Source organism: Heterodontus francisci, chromosome 42, assembly GCF_036365525.1.
Source record: "Heterodontus francisci isolate sHetFra1 chromosome 42, sHetFra1.hap1, whole genome shotgun sequence".
NCBI classification, from domain to species: Eukaryota; Metazoa; Chordata; class Chondrichthyes; order Heterodontiformes; family Heterodontidae; genus Heterodontus; species Heterodontus francisci.
This window is the reverse complement of record NC_090412.1, coordinates 15,331,537-15,351,680: the sequence shown is the minus strand read 5'-3', so window position 1 is coordinate 15,351,680 and position 20,144 is coordinate 15,331,537. Positions and strand designations below refer to the sequence as shown.

The 20,144-nt window shown below is 42.1% G+C and overlaps 1 protein-coding gene across 3 annotated transcripts in view; it reads right to left on the bottom strand.

The window, feature by feature from the left end:
* The window catches only part of LOC137355466 (adenosine kinase-like), a 240,118-nt gene that overhangs the window by 79,760 nt on the left and 140,214 nt on the right, over positions 1-20,144 (bottom strand). For all 3 annotated transcript variants that reach the window (XM_068020615.1, XM_068020616.1, XM_068020617.1), the window contains exon 6: positions 11,575-11,683. In XM_068020615.1, the coding sequence (XP_067876716.1) occupies positions 11,575-11,683 (109 nt within the window). The remainder of the gene's footprint in view (positions 1-11,574; positions 11,684-20,144) is intronic.

Sequence of the window (20,144 nt, the reverse complement as noted above, 5' to 3'; positions counted from 1 at the left end):
TTTTTTCCTCTTGACACCAGGATCGATTAAGGTTGTCCAGAACACAGCAGTGAGCACTAACAGGCTCCAGGCAGTAGAAAACATTAACACTGTGGTCTTCTAGCTGAAAGAAACTGAAACATTATTTTCAATGAACTCACTACCTGTATAATCAATTGTCACACTTAGCACCAGCTGCTCTATCCTCAATGATCAAGTAGCTCTGCTGCAGTGAAGGAACACAAGAGCATACAATCAAAAAGACCAGCTTCAAAACTATAACCACTCACTCTCTGTATTTGCCAGATGTGTCAGAGACTCTACCTTTAGATCATGCAGATACACTCATGACACTTGAGGTTATATATAATTCTCCATGACTGCACTTTACATTATTGAGCCACAGTAGCTCCCACAGCCTGACGTCATGTGACAGTACCATGCAAAAACAGGATTTGAAGCAGATGTTACCAACATACTCTACAAGATAATTAGAATATGCCTGGAAGGAAAGGAGAGCACAGGATGCCAACCTTCCACAGTATTTTCATATCAAAATTAATGCTTTGGAGAAGCAAATAATTGAAAAATAGCAGTTTAGTGTGGTCTATTTCTTTCAATAGGAAAGTAGCTTTCTTACCCCTTAAATTCTTGGCATTAACCCCTTGGAGCACCACTGACAAAAGAACTAGTTTCAGCAATTAACAAATGCCTGCATTCCCAACAGGTTACCACTCAGTTGCTTTGACAGTTTTGGGCTACTGAATGTTGGCATAATTTTCATCTCCCAGCTTGACTAGGTTACTCCAATGTGCCTTTGGAGCTTTTCATTTAAGCAGAAAAGGGACTGGGTCAAAGATATAGGAGCAACACAGGGGCGCTAGCCTGATCTAAAACAAAAAAGATGGAGCAGGTAGTGAAAGATAGTTGATCTAAAGTAAAAAGTTCAAATATAAAAGTTGAATTGGCATGTGAAGCATTTTTGCCCATCGTCCTGCATAAGCTTCGCTGCTAACTCATTTAATTTCTCCACGTAACTGGCACAAAATATCTTGAGGACATATTCAAGATTTCACGTAATGGTATCTTTGAAACCCTTTCAATTACTTATTAACTGAAATATTTTTCTTCCAACTGACTTGAAATCTTGGTTTGTGGTTAAGAGGAAATATTCAGATTCCTTTCTTTTCACTTTTCTGGCTCCCTCCAACACGAACCATTCCTCAGTTGTAAGTTTACTCTTGGATGCCTGACAAATGACAACCAACCAGTATGAAGTACACCAAAATGGAAAAAAAAAATGGCCTATTGTTTTCTTCCCCTTCCTAGGGGAAAGCACCTGCCTCCACTCAGCACCTCACCAAGAACATAGACATCTGTATGGGGAAATTGCTGCCATCCTGCACTAGAATTATTGCATTTTCCATCGACTGGTTTGAGAAAATGGAGATCTAATTTATTGCACATACTTATAGTTCTTGTGACAAGCTAGAGTCAAAAGCTGGGAATGTGTTTCAGCAATGTGAACAAGGAAGTCCGAAAACAGATTATGTGCCTCTGAAAATCTAACAGAGCTAGTAGTACAGCAGCATGCATGAAAGTACTCAAAGAATGGTGTCAGATGTGCAAACACATACTTGAATTCATCTAGCAACTGACCAAATTATGGCGTAACCAAAATTTCTGCTGCTTTCCAACAGGTAGTTCTTTTTTTCAAAATAAAACCATCCTAAGTGAGGAGCAGCAAAGACGGAGCTGTATGAGTGAAGGGCACTTTTCAAAAAGCAGGAATTAACATAACAGGTTGCCCATCACCCTTCCATTCTGCCACAAATTTGTATGCAATTATTGGTCTGCCAAAGATGCACCCGGGGCATACTGGCCCTCAAGAATATTAACAGAACAGATATCTTTCTTATGAAGTAGTTCAGCCAAGATAACGTGGGCAAGATTCCCTGTCAAGAACAACTTATTCTTACCCTTAGATCCTGTGTAAAGACAGAAATGGTTAGCATGTTCCCTGATACAAATAGGTTTGTGAATAGGCAGCAATATTTCCTGTACTTTCTGGAAAATAACTCTATAAAACCTCCATTTTAAGAATAGCAAAAGGTTTCAGGTAACTGAGATGGTTGAGTGCATCCTACTTTGACCAGATGCTTTGAGGTACGAAGCAACTTGAGTGGGTTTTCTAATTGTCCAGGCAGATTCTTGAGAGCACAGTGACAGAAAATTGATCAAGGTCAATTTGAAGAACAGCACAAAGACTCAGACAGGTGACTGTATAATTTCTGAAAAGACATGACTTTCTGGCTCAAGCAGACCAAAACAGATGGCAGCTAAACATTTAGCACGTGAAATTCATCCACAAAGAGATATAGCTGGATACTGCAAATATTACGACAGGCAGTTAAATTAATAACAGCACTAACTGCTGACTCGATGAACAATGTGGCTGATCTTTCACTGGAAAATTAGGTCAGACAATCCACTCTTTGGAAATTCTGCCTTGTGTGGCAGTATATTGACAGATTTTCTGAACAAATATTATTAGTGACAAGTTGTTAAAGGATTACTTAGTAACCCAATGCTATCAGCAAGAGGGGAAGGGGTCTTCCTTGCAAACATATTTTACTGAGGCTACTTGTCTGAATAAAGTAATACTGGGATGTACTGCCTAAAGCAAACAGAATGAGCTTCATGGAACTCATGATTATTCTCGAGGGACATCAACAAAGTCCCTAGGAGTTGTCAAGTAATGAGAATAATATCCTGAAAAATACAATTGTCCCTGCACTACAATGCTTCAAAAACAGCCTCTTTGATCCATCATGTTATAAAACCATAAAACGTGGTTCAGATGATCTGGAACACATACTTCCCAGGAACCAACTAAACAGGTGAGCAAGATTTGCATGGAAAGGGGAGCAGCATCGTTGGCAACAAACTGATTTACTTTCTGTTTCTCTTGATGTCACTCTTTCAGCTGCAAATGCAATGTAGCTATTGGTACTCAGTATTTCAGAACTGACCTCAGTAACAAGCATCGAAAGAAATCTACCGGTCCCTGTTTCAGGATATTGTACACAGAGGTGACATTGCTGGGCGGAGTCATTGAATATCAAACTCCATGAACAAGTCTAGACCTGAGAAAAGGCGTTCAATATTGGGAAAGCTGAAGCAATTGCAACCATACTATGCCTTACAGTAACTCAGACAAGGTAACTAGCAAACTCCTTTATTATGATGGGCAATTCAACTCTCTTTGCAGAGAGCAGTCAAGTTGGATTTTTTTTTCATATTTCCATGTGAGTGTTGAATTTAAGATCTGCATTTTACAGACCTCAAGAAAGCATTTCAAGGAAGCAACTATACTTTGTAAAAACATAAACAACTGTTTTTTAAAATTCATTCATGGGATGTGAGCGTCACTGGCAAGGCCAGCATTTATTACCCATCCCTAATTGCACTTGAGAAGGTGGTGGCGAACTGCCTTCTTGAACCGCTGTAGTACTTCGGGTATAGGGAGTTCCAGGATTTTTGACCCGACAGTGAAGGAACGGCAGCATAGTTCCAAGTCAGGATGGTGTGTGGCTTGGAAGGGAACTTGCAGGTGGTGGTGTTCCCATGCATCTGCTGCCCTTGTCCTTCTAGGCGGTACAGGTCGAGGGTTTGGAAGGTGCTGTCAAAGCAGACTTGGTGAATTGCTGCAGTGCACCTTGTATATGGTAGACACTGCTGCCACTGTACGTCAGTGGTGAAGGGAGTGAATGTTGAAGGTGGTGGATGGGGTGCCAATCAAGCGGGTTGTTTTGTCCTGAATGGTGTTGAGCTTCTTGAGTGTTGTTGGAGCTGCACCCATCCAGGCAGGTGGAGAGTATTCCATCACACTCCAGACTTGTGCCTTGTAGATGGTGGACAGGCTTTGAGGAGTCAGGTGAGTTACTCGCCGCAGGATTCTTAGCCTCTGACCTGCTCTTGTAGCCACAGTATATGTGGCTAGTCTAGTTCAGTTTCTGGTCAAGGGTAACCACCAGGATGCTGATAGTGGGGGATTCAGTGATGGTAATGCTTTTGAATGTCAAGAGGAGATGGTTAGATTCTCTCTTGTGGAAAATGGTTATTGCCTGGCACTGGCATGGCGTGAATGTAACTTGCCACTTATCAGCGTAAAGACTAAATCTAGATGTACGAGGGCAGAAAACAAAGGATAAACAAACTGAACTAAAATAGATGAAAGACAAAAAATAAAATCTAGGAATTAATATCACATACATGATGAAATAGTCTGTTAGAAGAGACGCAGATTAAACAGCAAATGAAGAATCTGATACAAATCAAATTTAGACAAAGGATTTAAAACTTAATCGCAACAGTAAGCAAATGGAAATTTCATTCCAGATCACTGTCCTGGCCAATATTTGTCCCTCAATCAATACTAAAATCAAATTATCTGGTTATCACATTGCTCTTTGTGGGAGCTGGCTGTGTGCAAATTGGCTGCCACGTTGTGTACATTACAACAGTCCCTACACTTTAAAAATACTTCAATGCCTGTAGAGGGCTTTGGAGCATCCTGAGGTCATGAAAGATGCTTGAAAATGCAAGTCTTCCTTGTTTTTCTTTACTGTTTGACTGTTGGGTTATTTTGCCAACTTGCAAATAAATGGTTTGTTATCAAGGAAAGCAGACATCAAAATTTATGCAGTATTACACTAAATTGTGAATCCGAAGTGGCAAAATTGTAGCTCCATATGTGAAAACTTTTGGCAGGTACTTCAAATGCTGAAATAACGCCTTAATCCTGAACTGTGGCCATTGTGCATTAATTCCTCTCTGACCTCTTTGCAGCTGTTGAAATGGTTGGCCACTCTATCCTCCTCCAACATCTCTCATCTGTTCTCCAGCTCAGTGGGCTACCCTCACTAGTTCCACTCTTACCTATCAGATCATAACAGGGCATCTCTACTACTGGTACCTTTCCCACCACCACACCATCACCATGGGAGTCAGTCAAGGACACATCCATGATCCCTTCCCCCTCTTTATCTATATGCTGCTCTTCAGCAATCTCATCCACAAACATGGCCAGCTTTCAAATGTACACTTATGACGCCTAACTCTACCCTATGACCCTGCCACTGCCTGTGTATGCTGAGACAATGTCCAGTATTGTCCAATGTCCAGTATTGAATGTGTCACAATTTCCTTGTTAAACAGTGGGAAGACCAAAGACATCATCTTTGGGCAACCACAAAGTCCTTATCCTTGCCACCAATTCAATCCCTAGTCACTATCTCAGACAGGACCAGACTGGTTGCAAGTTCAACATCCCATTCAAACCTGATCCGAGATTCCAACCTTATATGCCCTCCACCACAAAGAATGTCTACGCCATTCCATTTGCCCAACCTTACTTATCCATAAAGGCTTTCAGGCAGCCATTCATATTTAAAATATTCATCCTCGTGGTTAAACTCTCCCTGGTTTGTCTCCCTCTAGGTCTATAACTTACTCCAGTAACACAACCACAATTGCATAAAATATCTGGTTGATGTGCAGTAATTTTGAAAGCAACTGCCATTGTTACACCAAGTCACATTTCCAAATAGGTATATAAAATCTTTAATAAAAACAGAAAGTGCTGGAAATACTCAGTAGGTCAGGCAGTATCTGTGGAGAGAGAAGCAGAGTTAACGTTTCAGGTCTGTGACCTTTCATTAGAACACAATTTTATTTTATATAAAATCTTTACATTGTCAGAAAGTACTACTGGTAGCTGGGCAAGAACGGCCTTTACTTGATGTAACAACTCAAAAGCTGTTTATGTATTTCCTTCCATAATAACAGTCATCACATTCCTAAGGCATTTCATTGCACAAAGTACTTTGAGGTCTTTTAATATGAAATTTATTTTTCACTTTATTTCCAAATAGCACACAAGAGAACTTACCATGGAAAATAAACAATGCAAAAGAAATCATTGATAATTTCATTAATCAAGGAGCTTTACATAATTAGCTTTAATGCCCCTAAGTGAGAGAGCAGGCATAGTAATATAAATGAATTTTTATGGCATATTTTGTAAGAGTTTCCCAAGTTGCAATTGTACAAGGTATCTGGATCTGTTCCGGTTACAACTATCATGAAAAATATAAGTAAGGCTGATGAGCAGGGTTTGCTGTCCGATTTGATTCTTCGAACTGCATAATACATGTTGGATACGAATAGAATTTCCTTACGTCGGTCAGTGGATTAAGAACTGGCTGCATTTCCATAAGCAGGTACTCATTATTAATTGTTGTAGATTTGTGCAGAGGTTGGATACGAATGATGCCCTGCAGGGATGAGTGTTGGCAGTTGCTTTTACTACCTTCATTAATGACCTGGAGGTAGCTGCTGGGGGAATGGTCCATAAATTTGAGAATACAAACATTTTTGCAAGTGTTAGGATTGTGGATGCAAATATACAGCTGCATGTGGGTCTTGATGCAATGGCCAATGGGCGTTTCACAAATGGTATTTAATTTAGTTAAACATAGTGTCACACATGTGCGCAGGACCAACACCAAGTATACTTATACCCTTCAGGGTACAGAACTGAAGTCTTTTGTGAAAGAAAGATCTCACAAAATTCTCTAAAGGTTCACAAACAATTGTGCAGTGATAGCCAAAGCAAACAGGGTATTAGGTTGTCTTGTCAGGACAATTTAATACAAATCAAAAATAAAACACATCATTATGTCCTTGTACATGGCTTTGGTTAGCGATCACTTAAGATTACTCAAAGGACTTGAGGCCCTTCACTAACCTGAAGTCCGGGGTCGGCAGCAGCAGATTCTCTGACTGTTTCTGCGCGCACTCTGTCTGGATTTAGTGTAAAAAAAATGAACAGTGACATCACTGAAATTCTGTGTGCTGATTGGTCAGTGGGCAGCAGCTGTTATTGCTTGGGGATAACTGAGATTGTTTAGAGTTTAAAAAAAAAGGTTCCTTTTAAATTAAAGGCATAGGATAGCTACCTGTAATTTTTTAGTATTTACTGGCTATACTAGTGCTGTTTGAATGGAATGAGGCTGTAAGTTAAGTGTGGGTATTTTCGTTGGCTGGGGGCAGTGGAAGGTGCTCTTCGGTCTTTTTCTTTCTCAGCCTCAAAAGGTACAGGGGATAAAAATTGATTGCAAATAGCTGGTAAGTTATTACACTAACAAGTTTTTTTTTCATTGTAAAAGTAAGTAATGGCGGGGCAGCTTGACCAAGCAGAATGTACCTTCTGTGCAATGTGGACGTGCCATGTAACCTTGGTGAACATGTCTGCAGAAAGTGTCTCCGGTTGCAGAAGCTTGAGCTTCGGGTTTCGGAGCTTGAGCGGTGGCTGGAGTCACTGTGGCACATCCGCGAAGTGGAGGACGACGTGGATAGCACGTTTCAAGAGGTAGTCAAGCCAGTGCCTAGGCGAGCACAATCGGGGGGTGACTGGGTGACTGCTGGACGGACAAAGAAGTCAGGGCAGGTAGTGCAGGAGTCCCCAGAGGACATCCCACTTTCTAACAGTTACCAATGAGAGAGGGGGTTCCTCTGGAGAATGCACCAAGAGTCATGACCGGAATGTCATGGCTGACTCAGCGGTACTGGGATGGAGAAAAAGGGACAAGAGGGCAATAGCGGTAGGGATTCTATGGTTAGAGGAACAGATAGGCAGTTCTGTGGTCGCAGACGTGATTCCAGGATGGTATGCTGCCTCCCTGGTGCAAGGGTCTTGGATATTACTGAGTGGTTACAAAGTATTCTGGAAGGTGAGGGTGCACAACCGGAGGTCGTGGTCCACATTGGTACCAATGACATAGGTAGAAAGAGGGATGAGGTCCTGCAAAAACAATTTAGCGGGCTAGGCAGATTAAAAAGTAGGACCTCAAAGGTTGTAATCTCTGGGTTTCTTCGGGTGCCAAGGGCTAGTGAGTATATGAATAGGAGGTTAGAGCAGATGAATACATGGTTGGGGAGATAGTGCAGGAGGGAGGGCTTTAGATTCTTGGGTCATTGGGCCTGTTTCTGGCAAAGGTGGGATCTGTATAAGATGGACGGGTTGCACCTGAACCAGCATCCTTGCTGGCAGGTTTACTAGTGCTGTTGGGCAGGGGGAGGGGGGTTTGAACTAATTTGGCAGGAGGATGGGGTACAGAGTGGAAGCACAGTAGAGGGTGATGTACAAATATAAATATGAAGCTAAGTCAGTCCAGAGGACAGAGTAAATGTAGACCTGTTAAGGATCAGGCAAATAATGCAAGGCTGGATTGTATCTATTTTAATGCAAGGAGTCCTACTAGTAAGGCAGATGAATTGAGGGCGTTGATTAACATATGGGAATATGATATCATTACTATCACTGAGACATGGTTGAGGGAAGGGCAGGACTGGCAGCTTAATATCCCAGGGTATAGAATCTTCAGATGTGTTAGGGGAGGGGGTAAAAGAGGAGGTGGCATTGCACTGTTGATTAAAGAGACAATTACTGCAGTAAGGAGGGATAATATCTTAGAAGGCTCCTCTAATGAGGCCATATGGGTAGAACTTAAAAACAAAAAAGGGGCTATTACTTGGCTGGGAGTGTACTACAGGCCTCCAAACAGTTAGGAAGAGATAGAGGAGCAGATTTGTAGGCAAATCTCAGAGAGGTGCAAAAATAATAGGGTGATAACAGTAGGGGATTTCAACTTCCCCTATATTAGAGGGGTTAGTATTAGTGCAAAAAGCTTAAAATGGCCGGAATTCTTCAAGTGCATTCAGGAGAGCTTTTTGAGCCAGCACGTAGAGAGTCCTACAAGAGGAGGGGCGGTACTGGACTTAATCCTAGGGAATGAAGCTGGACAATTGGTAGAAGTGGCAGTGGGGGAGCAATTCAGGGAGGGTGACCATAACTCTAAGATTTAAGGTTGTTATGGAAAAAGACATAGAGGAATCGGAAATAAGAGTACTGAATTGGGGGAAGGCAGATTTCAATATGATAAAACAGGGTCTGGCCAAAGTGAACTGGGAGCAGCTTCTTATAGGGAAGTCTACATCAGACCAGTGGGAGTCATTTAGAAGGGAAATTGTGAGGGTTCAGGTGCAGCATGTTCCTGTAAAGGTGAAGAGTAGAACCAACAGGTCAAGGGAACCCTGGATGTCAAGGGATATAGAGGATTGGATGAGGGAAAAAAAGGAGGCGTATGGCAGATTCAGAATGCTGAAAACAGCGGAGGCCCTAGAGGAGTATAGAAAGTGTAGGGGAGTACTTCAAAAATTAGAAGAGCGAAGAGGGGGCATGAAAAATCACTGGCAGACAAGATAAAGGAAAATCCCAAGGCGTTTTCTAAGTATGTTAGGGGCAAGAGGATAACCAGGGAAAAAGTGGGGCCCATTAGGGATCAAAGAGGCAATCTGTGTGTGGAGCCAGAGGGCATAAGTGAGGTTCTGAATGATTAATTTTCATCTGTGTACACTATGGAGAAGGACGACATAGATGTAGTGATCAGGGAGGGGGATTGTCATATACTTGATCAAATTAGCATTGAAAAGGAGCAAGTATTAGCTGTATTAGCGGGCCGAAAGGTGGATAAATCCCCAAGCCCAGATGAGATGTATCCCAGGCTGCTATGTGAGGCAGGAGAGGAGATAGCGGGGGCTCTGATACAAATTTTCAGATCCTCTCTGGCCACAGAGGTACCAGAGGATTGGAGGACAGCAAATGTGGTACCATTATTCAAGAAGGGTAGCAGGGATAAACCAGATAATTACAGGCTGGTGAACCTAACACATCAGTGGTAGAAAAATTATTGGAAAAGATTCTGAGAGACAGGATTAATCTCCACTTGGAGAGGCAGTGATTAATCAGGGATAGTCAGCATGGCTTTGTCAGGGGGAGATCGTGTGTAACAAATTTGATTGAATCTTTCGAGGTGGTGACTAGAGGTGTAGATGAGGGTAAAGCAGTTGATGTAGTCTACATGGACTTCAGTAAGGCTTTTGATAAGGTCCTTGCCTTTATCAGCCAAGGCATAGAATATAAGAGCAGGGAGGTTATTATGGAGCAGTATAAAATGCTGGTTAGGCCACAGCTGGAGTACTGTGTCCAGTTCTGGTCACCACACTATAGGAAGGATGTGATTGCACTGGAGAGGGTGCAGAGGAGATTTCCCAAGAAGTTGCCTGGGCTGGAGCATTTCAGTTATGAAGACAGACTGGATAGGCTGGGGTTGTTTTCCTTGGAGCGGAGAAGGCTGAGGGGGGACCTGATTGAGGTATACAAAATTATGAGGGGCATTGATAGGATAGATAGGAAGAAACTTTTTCCCTTGATGGAGAGGTCAATAACTATGGGGCACAGATTTAAGGTAAGGAGCAGGACGCTTAGAGGGGAGTTGAGGAAGGATTTTTTCACCTGGAGGATGGTTGGAATCTGGAACACACTGCCTGAAGGGGTGGTTGAGCCAGGAACATTCACGACCTTCAAGAAGTATTTAGATGAGCACTTGAAACGCCATAACATACAAGGCTACGGGCCAAGTGCGGGGAAATGGGATTAGTCACGACGGGTGCTTCATGGTCGGCGCAGGCGTGTTGGGCCGAAGGGCCTGTTTCTGTGCTGTAAAACTCTATGACTATGTGTGGTTTCTAGTTCCCTCTCATGGTAGGTGTTGTAGAGGCACTGGAAAAAGTTCAAAGAGGGGTCACAAACAAGAATGATACCCATTTTACAACAGCTTACTTAGTCAGAGAGGCTGTGTCTTTTTTACTTTAAAGATACATCGGCTCTTAGGCGACCTGATAGAGATACTTAAATAGCAAAGGGAAGAGACAGTGTTTACATTACAGATCATTTCAATAAAACAGGTTAGGGAGGACCAGGGTGATGCGTATAAGCTAAGCAAGGTAAGAACTAAGTCAGGTGCATCTGAAGGTTCTTCTTTTCCCACAGGATAGTTGACTGAGGAACAAGTTTCTGGCTCATGTGGTGTGTGTTGATTTGCTGAACACCTTCAAAAAAAAGAGCGCTGGAGCAGTTCCTGGTTACGACGGATAACACAGCACATAAAATCTAGGTGGAATTCCAAGTAATAAGAATCATGTAAATACGATTGCCTAGACTAAATTAGATCACATAAGCGAGGGCGGGGGGGGGTGGTCAGAGAGGAATTTTCCACATCTTTTCCTCCTAAATTGATCTTGCTTTTGAAATTTTTTTTTTCCTCTCCCAGGAGACTGATTGGCGGCTGGTGGGTGTGGGATGTTTTGAAACATGATGCTTAACAGGCTTCACGATTGTGTGGGGCAGGCTGGACGGAGCAGTTGGTCTTTTCCTCTCCATCATTTGGCATTCTCATATGGAACTGCTTGGTTATCAAGAAACCTTAGATAAACATCTTTGTTCCTTATTTAGCTGTTGGAACCACTGTCTGAAAATGTAGTGCACTTATACTTTCCAATGCTTGATTTTAGTTTATAGTGAAATTCAGATACATGGGATAAAAATGTCAGGTGAAGCGTGCCATTTTAATTCAAGAATGTCCATCTTTTGAGATAAAAACTTATGACAATTATGAAAAGCATACTTACTGCAATATAATATACTTTGGCCTTTTCCACCAATTGCCAGTTTTCCTTCTGGTCCAGATGTCTCTCCTTTTTGTAACAATTTGCTGCTGCTAAGTTAGCGACAAGAGACCTAAAATAGCCAAATGAAATTAGTTTGTTAATTACTTGTCATACTTTAAACAGAACAAAACATGTTATCCCTTCTAGAGAATATGAAATATCCAATAACGCAAGCAGAATTTTATTTCGCTGACATGCAACAGTACAGATAGCTGTTGAGTGATTTACAATGATCTTTAATTCTGCCCAAAGACATAAGTAACAGCTCATAAAGCAGTTTGCTCAGCTGGCACAAAGGACTGACTCAGTGGCAGACTGGTTCCCCTGAAAGGGTATGGGATTCTTACAGAAAAGGAGGGTGGGGGGAGGACACAATTAACACAACACTATGGAATAATTCATGGGGCACTTGCAAAATCTTCCAATTGGCATATGGCCAGTCTGCATCTGGGATAAAAGTTTTGTTATACGTGTAAATGTACTGATGGAAATTGAATGAAATGTTTTGAGAATTCTAATTTACTCAACTTATAAGTTTATATGCTTTCAGTAAGTTGCTGCGATTTACGCCCCCCTTCCCGAGTGTCATAACTTACATTATGAAATGGTTCCAGTGATGTTACCAGTCCCTAGTACTTTGTACAAGTGCCGAGGCAATGAGTGACAGCAGGTTATATTCATTTTGGGGACCAACAGTATTGAGTTACTTAAATAAAAGCAAAATACTACAGAGGCTAAAAATCCGAAATATAAACAAGAAATGTTGGAAATACTCAGCAGGTCTGGCAGCATCTGTGGAGAGGGAAACTGCGTTAACGTTTCAGGTCAGTGACCCTTCATCAGAACTGGCAAATATTAGAAAGGTAATAGGTTTTAAGCAAATGAAGCGGGGGTGGGACAAGAGATAACCAAAGAGGAGGTGTTGATAAGACAAGGTCACAGAGAATAACTGACCAGAAGGTCATGGAGCAAAGGCAAACGGTATGTTAATGGTGTGGTGAAAGACAAAGTGTTAGTACAGAGAGGGTGTTAATTGACAGAAACATGAACCGCCTGGCCCCCAAGCACAAACATGTAAAAAAAAAAGTGGGTAGGCACAATAGAAACAAACTAAAATAAAATAATAAAATAAAAAGCTCTGAAATTATTGAACTCAATGTTCAGTTTGTTTGTTTCTACTGTGCCAACCCACTGTTTTGTTTTTCATGTTTGTGCTTGGGGCCAGGCGGTTCACTTTTCTGTCAATTAACACCCTCTCTGCACTAAAGCTTTGTCTTTCACCATACCATTAGCCTTTGCTCCATGACCTTCTGGTCAGTTATTCTTTGTGACCTTATCCCATCAACACCTTCACTTTGGTTACCTCTTGCCCCACTCCCGCTTTATTTGTTTAAAACCTGTTATATTTCTAATATTTGCCAGTTCTTACGAAGGGCCACTGACCTGAAACATTAACTCTGCTTCCCTCTTCAGAGATGCTGCCAGACCTGCTGAGTATTTCCAGCATTCCTCGTTTCCATTACTTACTTACCAGTTTCCCATGTATATGCACTTCCTACCATGCTCAAAGACACTGATTAGGAATATTGAATGATATTTCCCCTTCCGAATCCCAGGACAATAAAGCCAACTGTGTACATCTGCTGCTACTCTAGCGGAGATCAGCTAACTCAGCACAGACCAGAGATGGAATCTTAATAATTACTATGACTTTGTGTACACCCCATGGTGTGCTTAGCCACTCTAAGCCATCAGAGAAGCTTCAAACTATTTTCTTTTCATTCTGCTAATCATTTTAATTATTTCTCCAAATGTTTGTTTCTTTAAGAAACCTCATTCATCTCAGTGTATTATGAATTAATTACAAATTTCTTGAAAAGCATTTTGTCCTATGTCAAAAATATTGAAACCTAATTAATTGTAGAACTCAGTAATTTTACAAACATTTGATCAAAAATCTTTAATATTTACCTAAGAAAAGATAATGCACAAATAGCTTAAATACATTCTGGTACTTCCAAATCGATTTAACAACATATTCCAATTATTCAACAAAAAGAACACAGACTAGCAAAGTCAGGTCAACATTTAAGGCTGTATTTACAGATAAAACTATTTCCATTACTATGCAAGAGGGAAATTCTACCACATATAAGATTAACAGCAGCATTGTAATCCTTTAATGTGTCACTGTGCGCAATTCATTTTCTCTTACATTGTACTCTCAATAGCAAGCAAAGCCAGGAGGATGGCAACTGGCAATTTTTTTTTTTTTGAGAGAAAGCAAGACGAAGAAACATTTATCCTGCCCCCTGCATCCCTTCCTGGTTCCAAACAATAAATCATTGCCATTCCAAGTTATTTTTGGATCCCTTCTCCCTTCTTGAGTCGGATATGTAGCTTTTCCAATCAGATTTTCTTTAAACCTTCACATCCAAAATTACCTATCCTAGGGTATGGTAAAAAGCATAAGCTATGCAAATGTTTCCACTGCCGCCATTTGTATACACAAGTTAGCATTCAGACAAGTTCTGTCCAAATACAAAAGCCAGTTTGCCATCAGAATAATTGGGTTATTTTATGGGTACATTAGTAAATAGGTAAAGATGGGAAAAGAGGAGTACAGGTGAAAAGTATAAACATAGAGTTACATTAATGTTGATTAATTCCGACCAATAGCTCAATGGTCAACTATGTGGCATGCCACTGAGGGTAGAAAGGTTTCAAATGTAATCTGTAGTGCTGAGCTGGAAAATCTCAAATGGGGTGCCAACTGCTACAACGAACTTCGTTGCCGAGGCTTTGTGGAGCAAATAGACCTATAGACCCGATTTTAACTCCCACTGTCTGGCGGAAACCAGATGGGGCATTTAAATTGAGGGCTGTCACAACCCCCTCTGATCCCGCTGTTTTCCTGCCATGTCCCACTGTTAACCTGCTCATTCGAGCAGGCAAGTGGGACACCCACAAGAAGGCAGTGGTCCTTCAGCACCCAACTGCAATATTTGTTGAAGTTTTGATGTGAGTAGTGATGCTCACCCCATCATGCCAGACCTGCCAGGAGTCAGATTGTGGGCCAGAGGACACCCAGGCAGCTAAGTTTAAAGTTTAATTTTAGGATTCCTGTAGTGCCAGCAGCAGCTCTGGGCCTCACATGAAAGCCCTTGGGCTTCCCTTGCTACTCCATCCTGTTAATCTGTTAATTGTGTATCAATTGTTTGATTATATGCAGGTGGAGGTTGTTAATTGGGGTCTTACTTGAGCACTTATAAGCAAACACTGACTGAGACTGGTAGAGGGTTTTGAGTGAGGAGCTACATGTTTGCAATCCTTTTACTACATACACACAAACATAAAAATTAGGAGTAGGAGTCGGCCACTCGGCCCTTAGAGCCTGCTCCACCATTCAATAAGGTCATGGCTGAACTGATTGATTACTTCACATTTCCACCTACCCCCGATAACCTTTCACCTCCTTGCTTATTAAGAATCTATCTACCTCTGCCTTAAAAATATTCAAAGTCTCTTTTTCCACCGCCTTTTGAGGAAGATAATTCCAAAGACTCACAACCCTCTGAGAAAAAATTTCTCTTCATCTCTGTCTTAAATGGGAGACCCCTTATTTTTAAACAGTGACCCCTAGTTCTAGATTGTCCTACAAGGGGAAACATCCTTTCCACATCCACCCTGTCAAGACCCCACAGGATCTTATATGTTTCAATCAGGTCGCCTCTTACTCTTCTAAACTCCAGCAGATACAAGCCAGCGTAAGACAGCCCGTCCATTCCAGGTATTAGTCTAGTAAACCTTCGCTGTACTGCCTCCAACGCATTTACATCCTTCCTTAAATAAGGAGACCAGTACAGTACACAGTACTCCAGACGTCGTCTCACCAATGCCCTGTATAGCTGAAGCATAACCTACTTTTGTATTCAATTCCCCTTGCGATAAACAATAACATTCTATTAGCTTTCCTAATTACGTGCTGTACCTGCATACTAACCTTTTGCGACTCATGCACGAGGACAACCAGGTCCCTCTGCATCTCAGAGCTCTGCAATCTCTCACCACTTAGATAATATATTCTTTTTCATTCTTCCTGCCAAAATGGACAATTTCACATTTTCCCCAATTATACTCCATTTGCCAGGTCTTTGCCCACTCACTTAACCTATCTATATCCCGTTGTAGCCCCTTTATGTCCTCTTCACAAGTTACTTTCCGACATATCTTTGTCTCATCAGCAAATTTAGCAATCATACCTTCCGTCCTTTCATCTAAGTCAGTTATATGAACTGTAAAAAGTTGATACCCCAGCACAGATCCCTGTGACACACCACTCGTTACATCTTGCTAACCAGAAAATGACCCATTTATGCCTACTCTCTGTTTCTTGGTAGCTAGCCAATCCTCTATCCACGCCAATATGTTACCCCCTATATCATGAGCATTTATTTTCTACAATAACATTTGATGTGGCACCTTATCAAATGCCTTCTGGAAATCCAAGTACAATACATTCACCGGTTTCCCTTCATCCACAGCACATGTAACTCTCTCAAAGAACTCTGTACAATAAATGTGAAACGGAGTAAAGATAGGCTCCCGCATTATCCTTCCATAACAAGCTTTCCGGAGTTTAACACAGCCCCCACACTGACTGCTTCCAGAGCCCCCCCCTCCACCCCGCTCAACTGAGGGGACTGTTACTCTCCATGGCCCTCAGGTAGTTGAAAACTACATCAGGTTGGGTTAGGGTGGTTCTTCTTCATCTTTGGTCTCCTTGTCTCAACAGGAAATGGGTAAGCACCTGGAGGTGGTCAGTGGTGTGTGGAGCAGCGCCTGGAGTGGCTATAAAGGCCAATTCTAGAGTCACAGACTCTTCCACAGGTGCTGCAGATAAATTTGGTTGTCGGGGATGTTACACAGTTGGCTCTCCCCTTGCGCTTCTGTCTTTTTTCCTGCCAACTGCTAAGTCTCTTCGACTCGCCACACTTTAGCCCTGCCTTTATGGCTGTCCGCCAGCTCTGGCGATCGCTGGCAACTGACTCCCACGACTTGTGATCAATGTCACAGGACTTCATGTCGCGTTTGCAGACGTCTTTAAAGTGGAGACGTGGACAGCCGGTGGGTCTGATACCAGTGATGAGCTCGCTGTACAATGTGTCCTTGGGGATCCCTGCCATCTTCTATGAGGCTCACATGGCCAAGCCATCTCAAGCGCCGCTGGCTCAGTAGGGTGTATATGCTGGGGATGTTGGCCGCCTCGAGGACTTCTGTGTTGGAGATACAGTCCTGCCACCTGATGCCAAGGATTCTCCGGAGGCAGCGAAGATGGAATGAATTGAGACGTCGCTCTTGGCTGACATACGTTGTCCAGGTCTCGCTGCCATAGAGCAAGGTACTGAGAACACAGGCTTGATACACTCGGACTTTTGTGTTCCGTGTCAGTGCGCCATTTTCCCACACTCTCTTGGCCAGTCTGGAGATAGCAGTGGAAGCCTTTCCCATGCGCTTGTTGATTTCTGCATCGAGAGACAGGTTACTGGTGATAGTTGAGCCTAGGTAGGTGAACTCTTGAACCACTTCCAGAGCGTGGTCACCGATATTGATGGAGCATTTCTGACGTCCTGTCCCATGTTTGTTTTCTTGAGGCTGATGGTTAGGCCAAATTTGTTGCAGTCAGCCGCAATCCTGTCGATGAGTCTCTGCAGACACTCTTCAATGTGAGATGTTAATGCAGCATCGTCAGCAGACGTGGTCTCTTCAGACTACTAGAAAAGATTGGATGTCCACCAAAGCTACTAAGTATTATCACCTCATTCCATGACAATATGCAGCATAGCGGCGCCTCATCAGACTCCTTTCCTATCCTGAGTGGCGTGAAACAGGGCTGTGTTCTCGCACCTACACTGTTTGGGATCCTCTTCTCCCTCCTGCTCTCACATGCATTCAAGTCTTCAGAAGAAGGAATTTTCCTCCACACAAGATCAGGTGGCAGGTTGTTCAACCTTGCCTGTCTAAGAGCGAAGACCAAAGTACGGAAAGTCCTCATCAGGGAACTCCTCTTTGCTGACAATGCTGCATTAACATCTCACACTGAAGAGTGTCTGCAGAGACTCATCGACAGGTTAGGGTGGTACTCTGGGAAAATCTATGCCATTACTATCGGGCTTGTGCACACCATTTCCCAAGCACATCACCGAAGGTTCAGCTCGACACCATCAATGGGCTAATTTCAGCTAATTGATGAGGGATCAACCTAGGGTAAAGTGGATTCAAAGACTGACAGGCAGAAATGTAATGGAGCAATGGGCAGCCTTTTAAGAGATGGATTGAGAACAGTCTAGGTACATTCCCACAAGGAGGAAAGCAAGGGTAACCAAAGCTCCTTGAATGATGTTGGAGTTAGAGGGTAGCATGAGGCAGAGAAAGAGGGCATATGACAGATGTCAGCTTGATAGTACAAGGGAGAATCAGGCTGACCGTAAAATGTACAGAGAAATGAAAAGAAAATAAGAAAGGCAAAGAGACAGTACAAGAATAGATTGGCATAAAATGAAATCCAAAGGTTATTTATAGGCATATTAGCAAATAAAGGGTTGTTAGAGGAGCGATGAGGGCCGATTAGGGACCAATATGGAGATCTATTTGCGGGGTCACTAGGCATGGCTGAAGTACTAAATGAGTACTTTGCATCAGTGTTTACCGAAGGAAACTTTTCCAATGCTACAGTAAACAAGGAAGTTCTCAGGATAGTGGATGAGATAAAAATAGAAAAAGAGGAGGTACTAGAAAGCTTAGTAGTACATCAAAGTGAGTAAGTCACCTGGGCTGACTGGGGTAAATCCTAGCGTTCTGAGGGAAGTAAAGGTAGAAATTGCAGGCGTGCTGGCCACCATCTTCCAATCTTCCTTAGATACAGGGATAGTGTCAGAGGACTGGAGGAATATAATTGCTATACCCTTGTTCAAAAAATGTGAGAACGATAAACCTGTCAATTACAGGCCAGTCGGTTTAACATCAGTGGTGGAAAACTTTCAGGAACAATAACTCGGGAGAAACTCAACAGACACTTGGGACAGTTATGGACCAATAACAGAGCCAGCATGGATTTTTTTTTTTAAAGGGCAAATGCTATTTGAATAACTTGATTGGGGTTTTCTGATGAGGTGACAGAAAGGATGGGTGAAGGCAGTGAGTTGATGTTGTGGAGATGGAATTTCAAAAGGCATTTTGATAAAGTACCACATAATAGGCTTGTTAACAAAATTGAAGCCCATCGGATAACAAAATTGACTAAGGGTTGGAAAACAGAGAATTGTGCTGAAAAGCAGGGTGTACAGTGGTGTTCAGGAATCAGTACTAGGACCACTGCTGTTTTTAATATGGACTTGGGGGTAGAGGAATTTGCAGATAGCACAAAATTTAATGAGTGTAGGAAGCAGTGAGGAAGATAGTAATAGACGTTAAGAGAGCATAAACAGGCTCGTGGAATGGGCAGACATATGACCGATCAAGAAAATTCAATGCAGAAAAGTGTGAGGCGATGCATTTTGATAGGAAGAACGAGGAGAGATAATATAAGATCAATGGTAAAACTTCAGAGTACAAAAGCCAGGAAGTTATGCTAAACCTATATGAACTAGTTCAGCTCCAGCTGGAGTACGATGTCCAATTTTGGGCATCACACTTCAGGAAGGACATGAGGTTTTGAGAGGGTATAGAAAAGATTTACTAGAATGATTGCAGGGATGAGGGATTACAGTTGCATGAATAGACTGGAGAAGCTGTCCTTAGAACAGAGAGGGCTCAGAGGAGATTTAATAAGTGTTTAAAATCATGAAGGGTTTAGATAGAGTAAATAAAGAGAAACTGTTTCCAATGGCTGAAGTGTCAATAACCAGAGGGCACAGATTTAAGGTTATTGGTAAAAAGAACCAGAGTGACATAAGGAAAAACATTTTTACACAAAGTGCTTGACAGGGAGGTGGAATCAGATTCAACCGTAGCTTTTAAAAGGGAATTGGATAAATACTTGAAGGAAAAAAAATCTGCAGGTATAGGGAGAAAGGCAGGGGAGTGGGACTAACTGGAATGCTCTTCAAAAAAGGCAGTGCAGACTCAATGGGCCTAGTGGTTCCCTTTTGTGCAGTACTATTCTATGATTTTATGTATGGCAAACTGGGACTCTCCCATCAGAGTAAGGAACTGGAAAAGGTTTGAAAATGATGTACTCCGGAGGTCATTGCTGATCCACCTTTAAACTCTAAGGAATACAGACAGTTTAAGGGACTTGATAGACAGAGAAGCGAAAAGGAGATTTTTTTTTTTTTAAAAAGAGGTTTTTAAAACCAGAAATGGATTTGATAAGAATTAACAGGGAAAGATGATTTCCTCTGCTCAGGAAATTACTGACATACAGGTTACCAATTAAAAAAGGCCATGATCACAGTACAGAGAAGAGTTCGAAGAAATTTCTTTACTTTGCAGATTTTTGAACTATGGAACGTTGTGCCATTGTGGGGAGC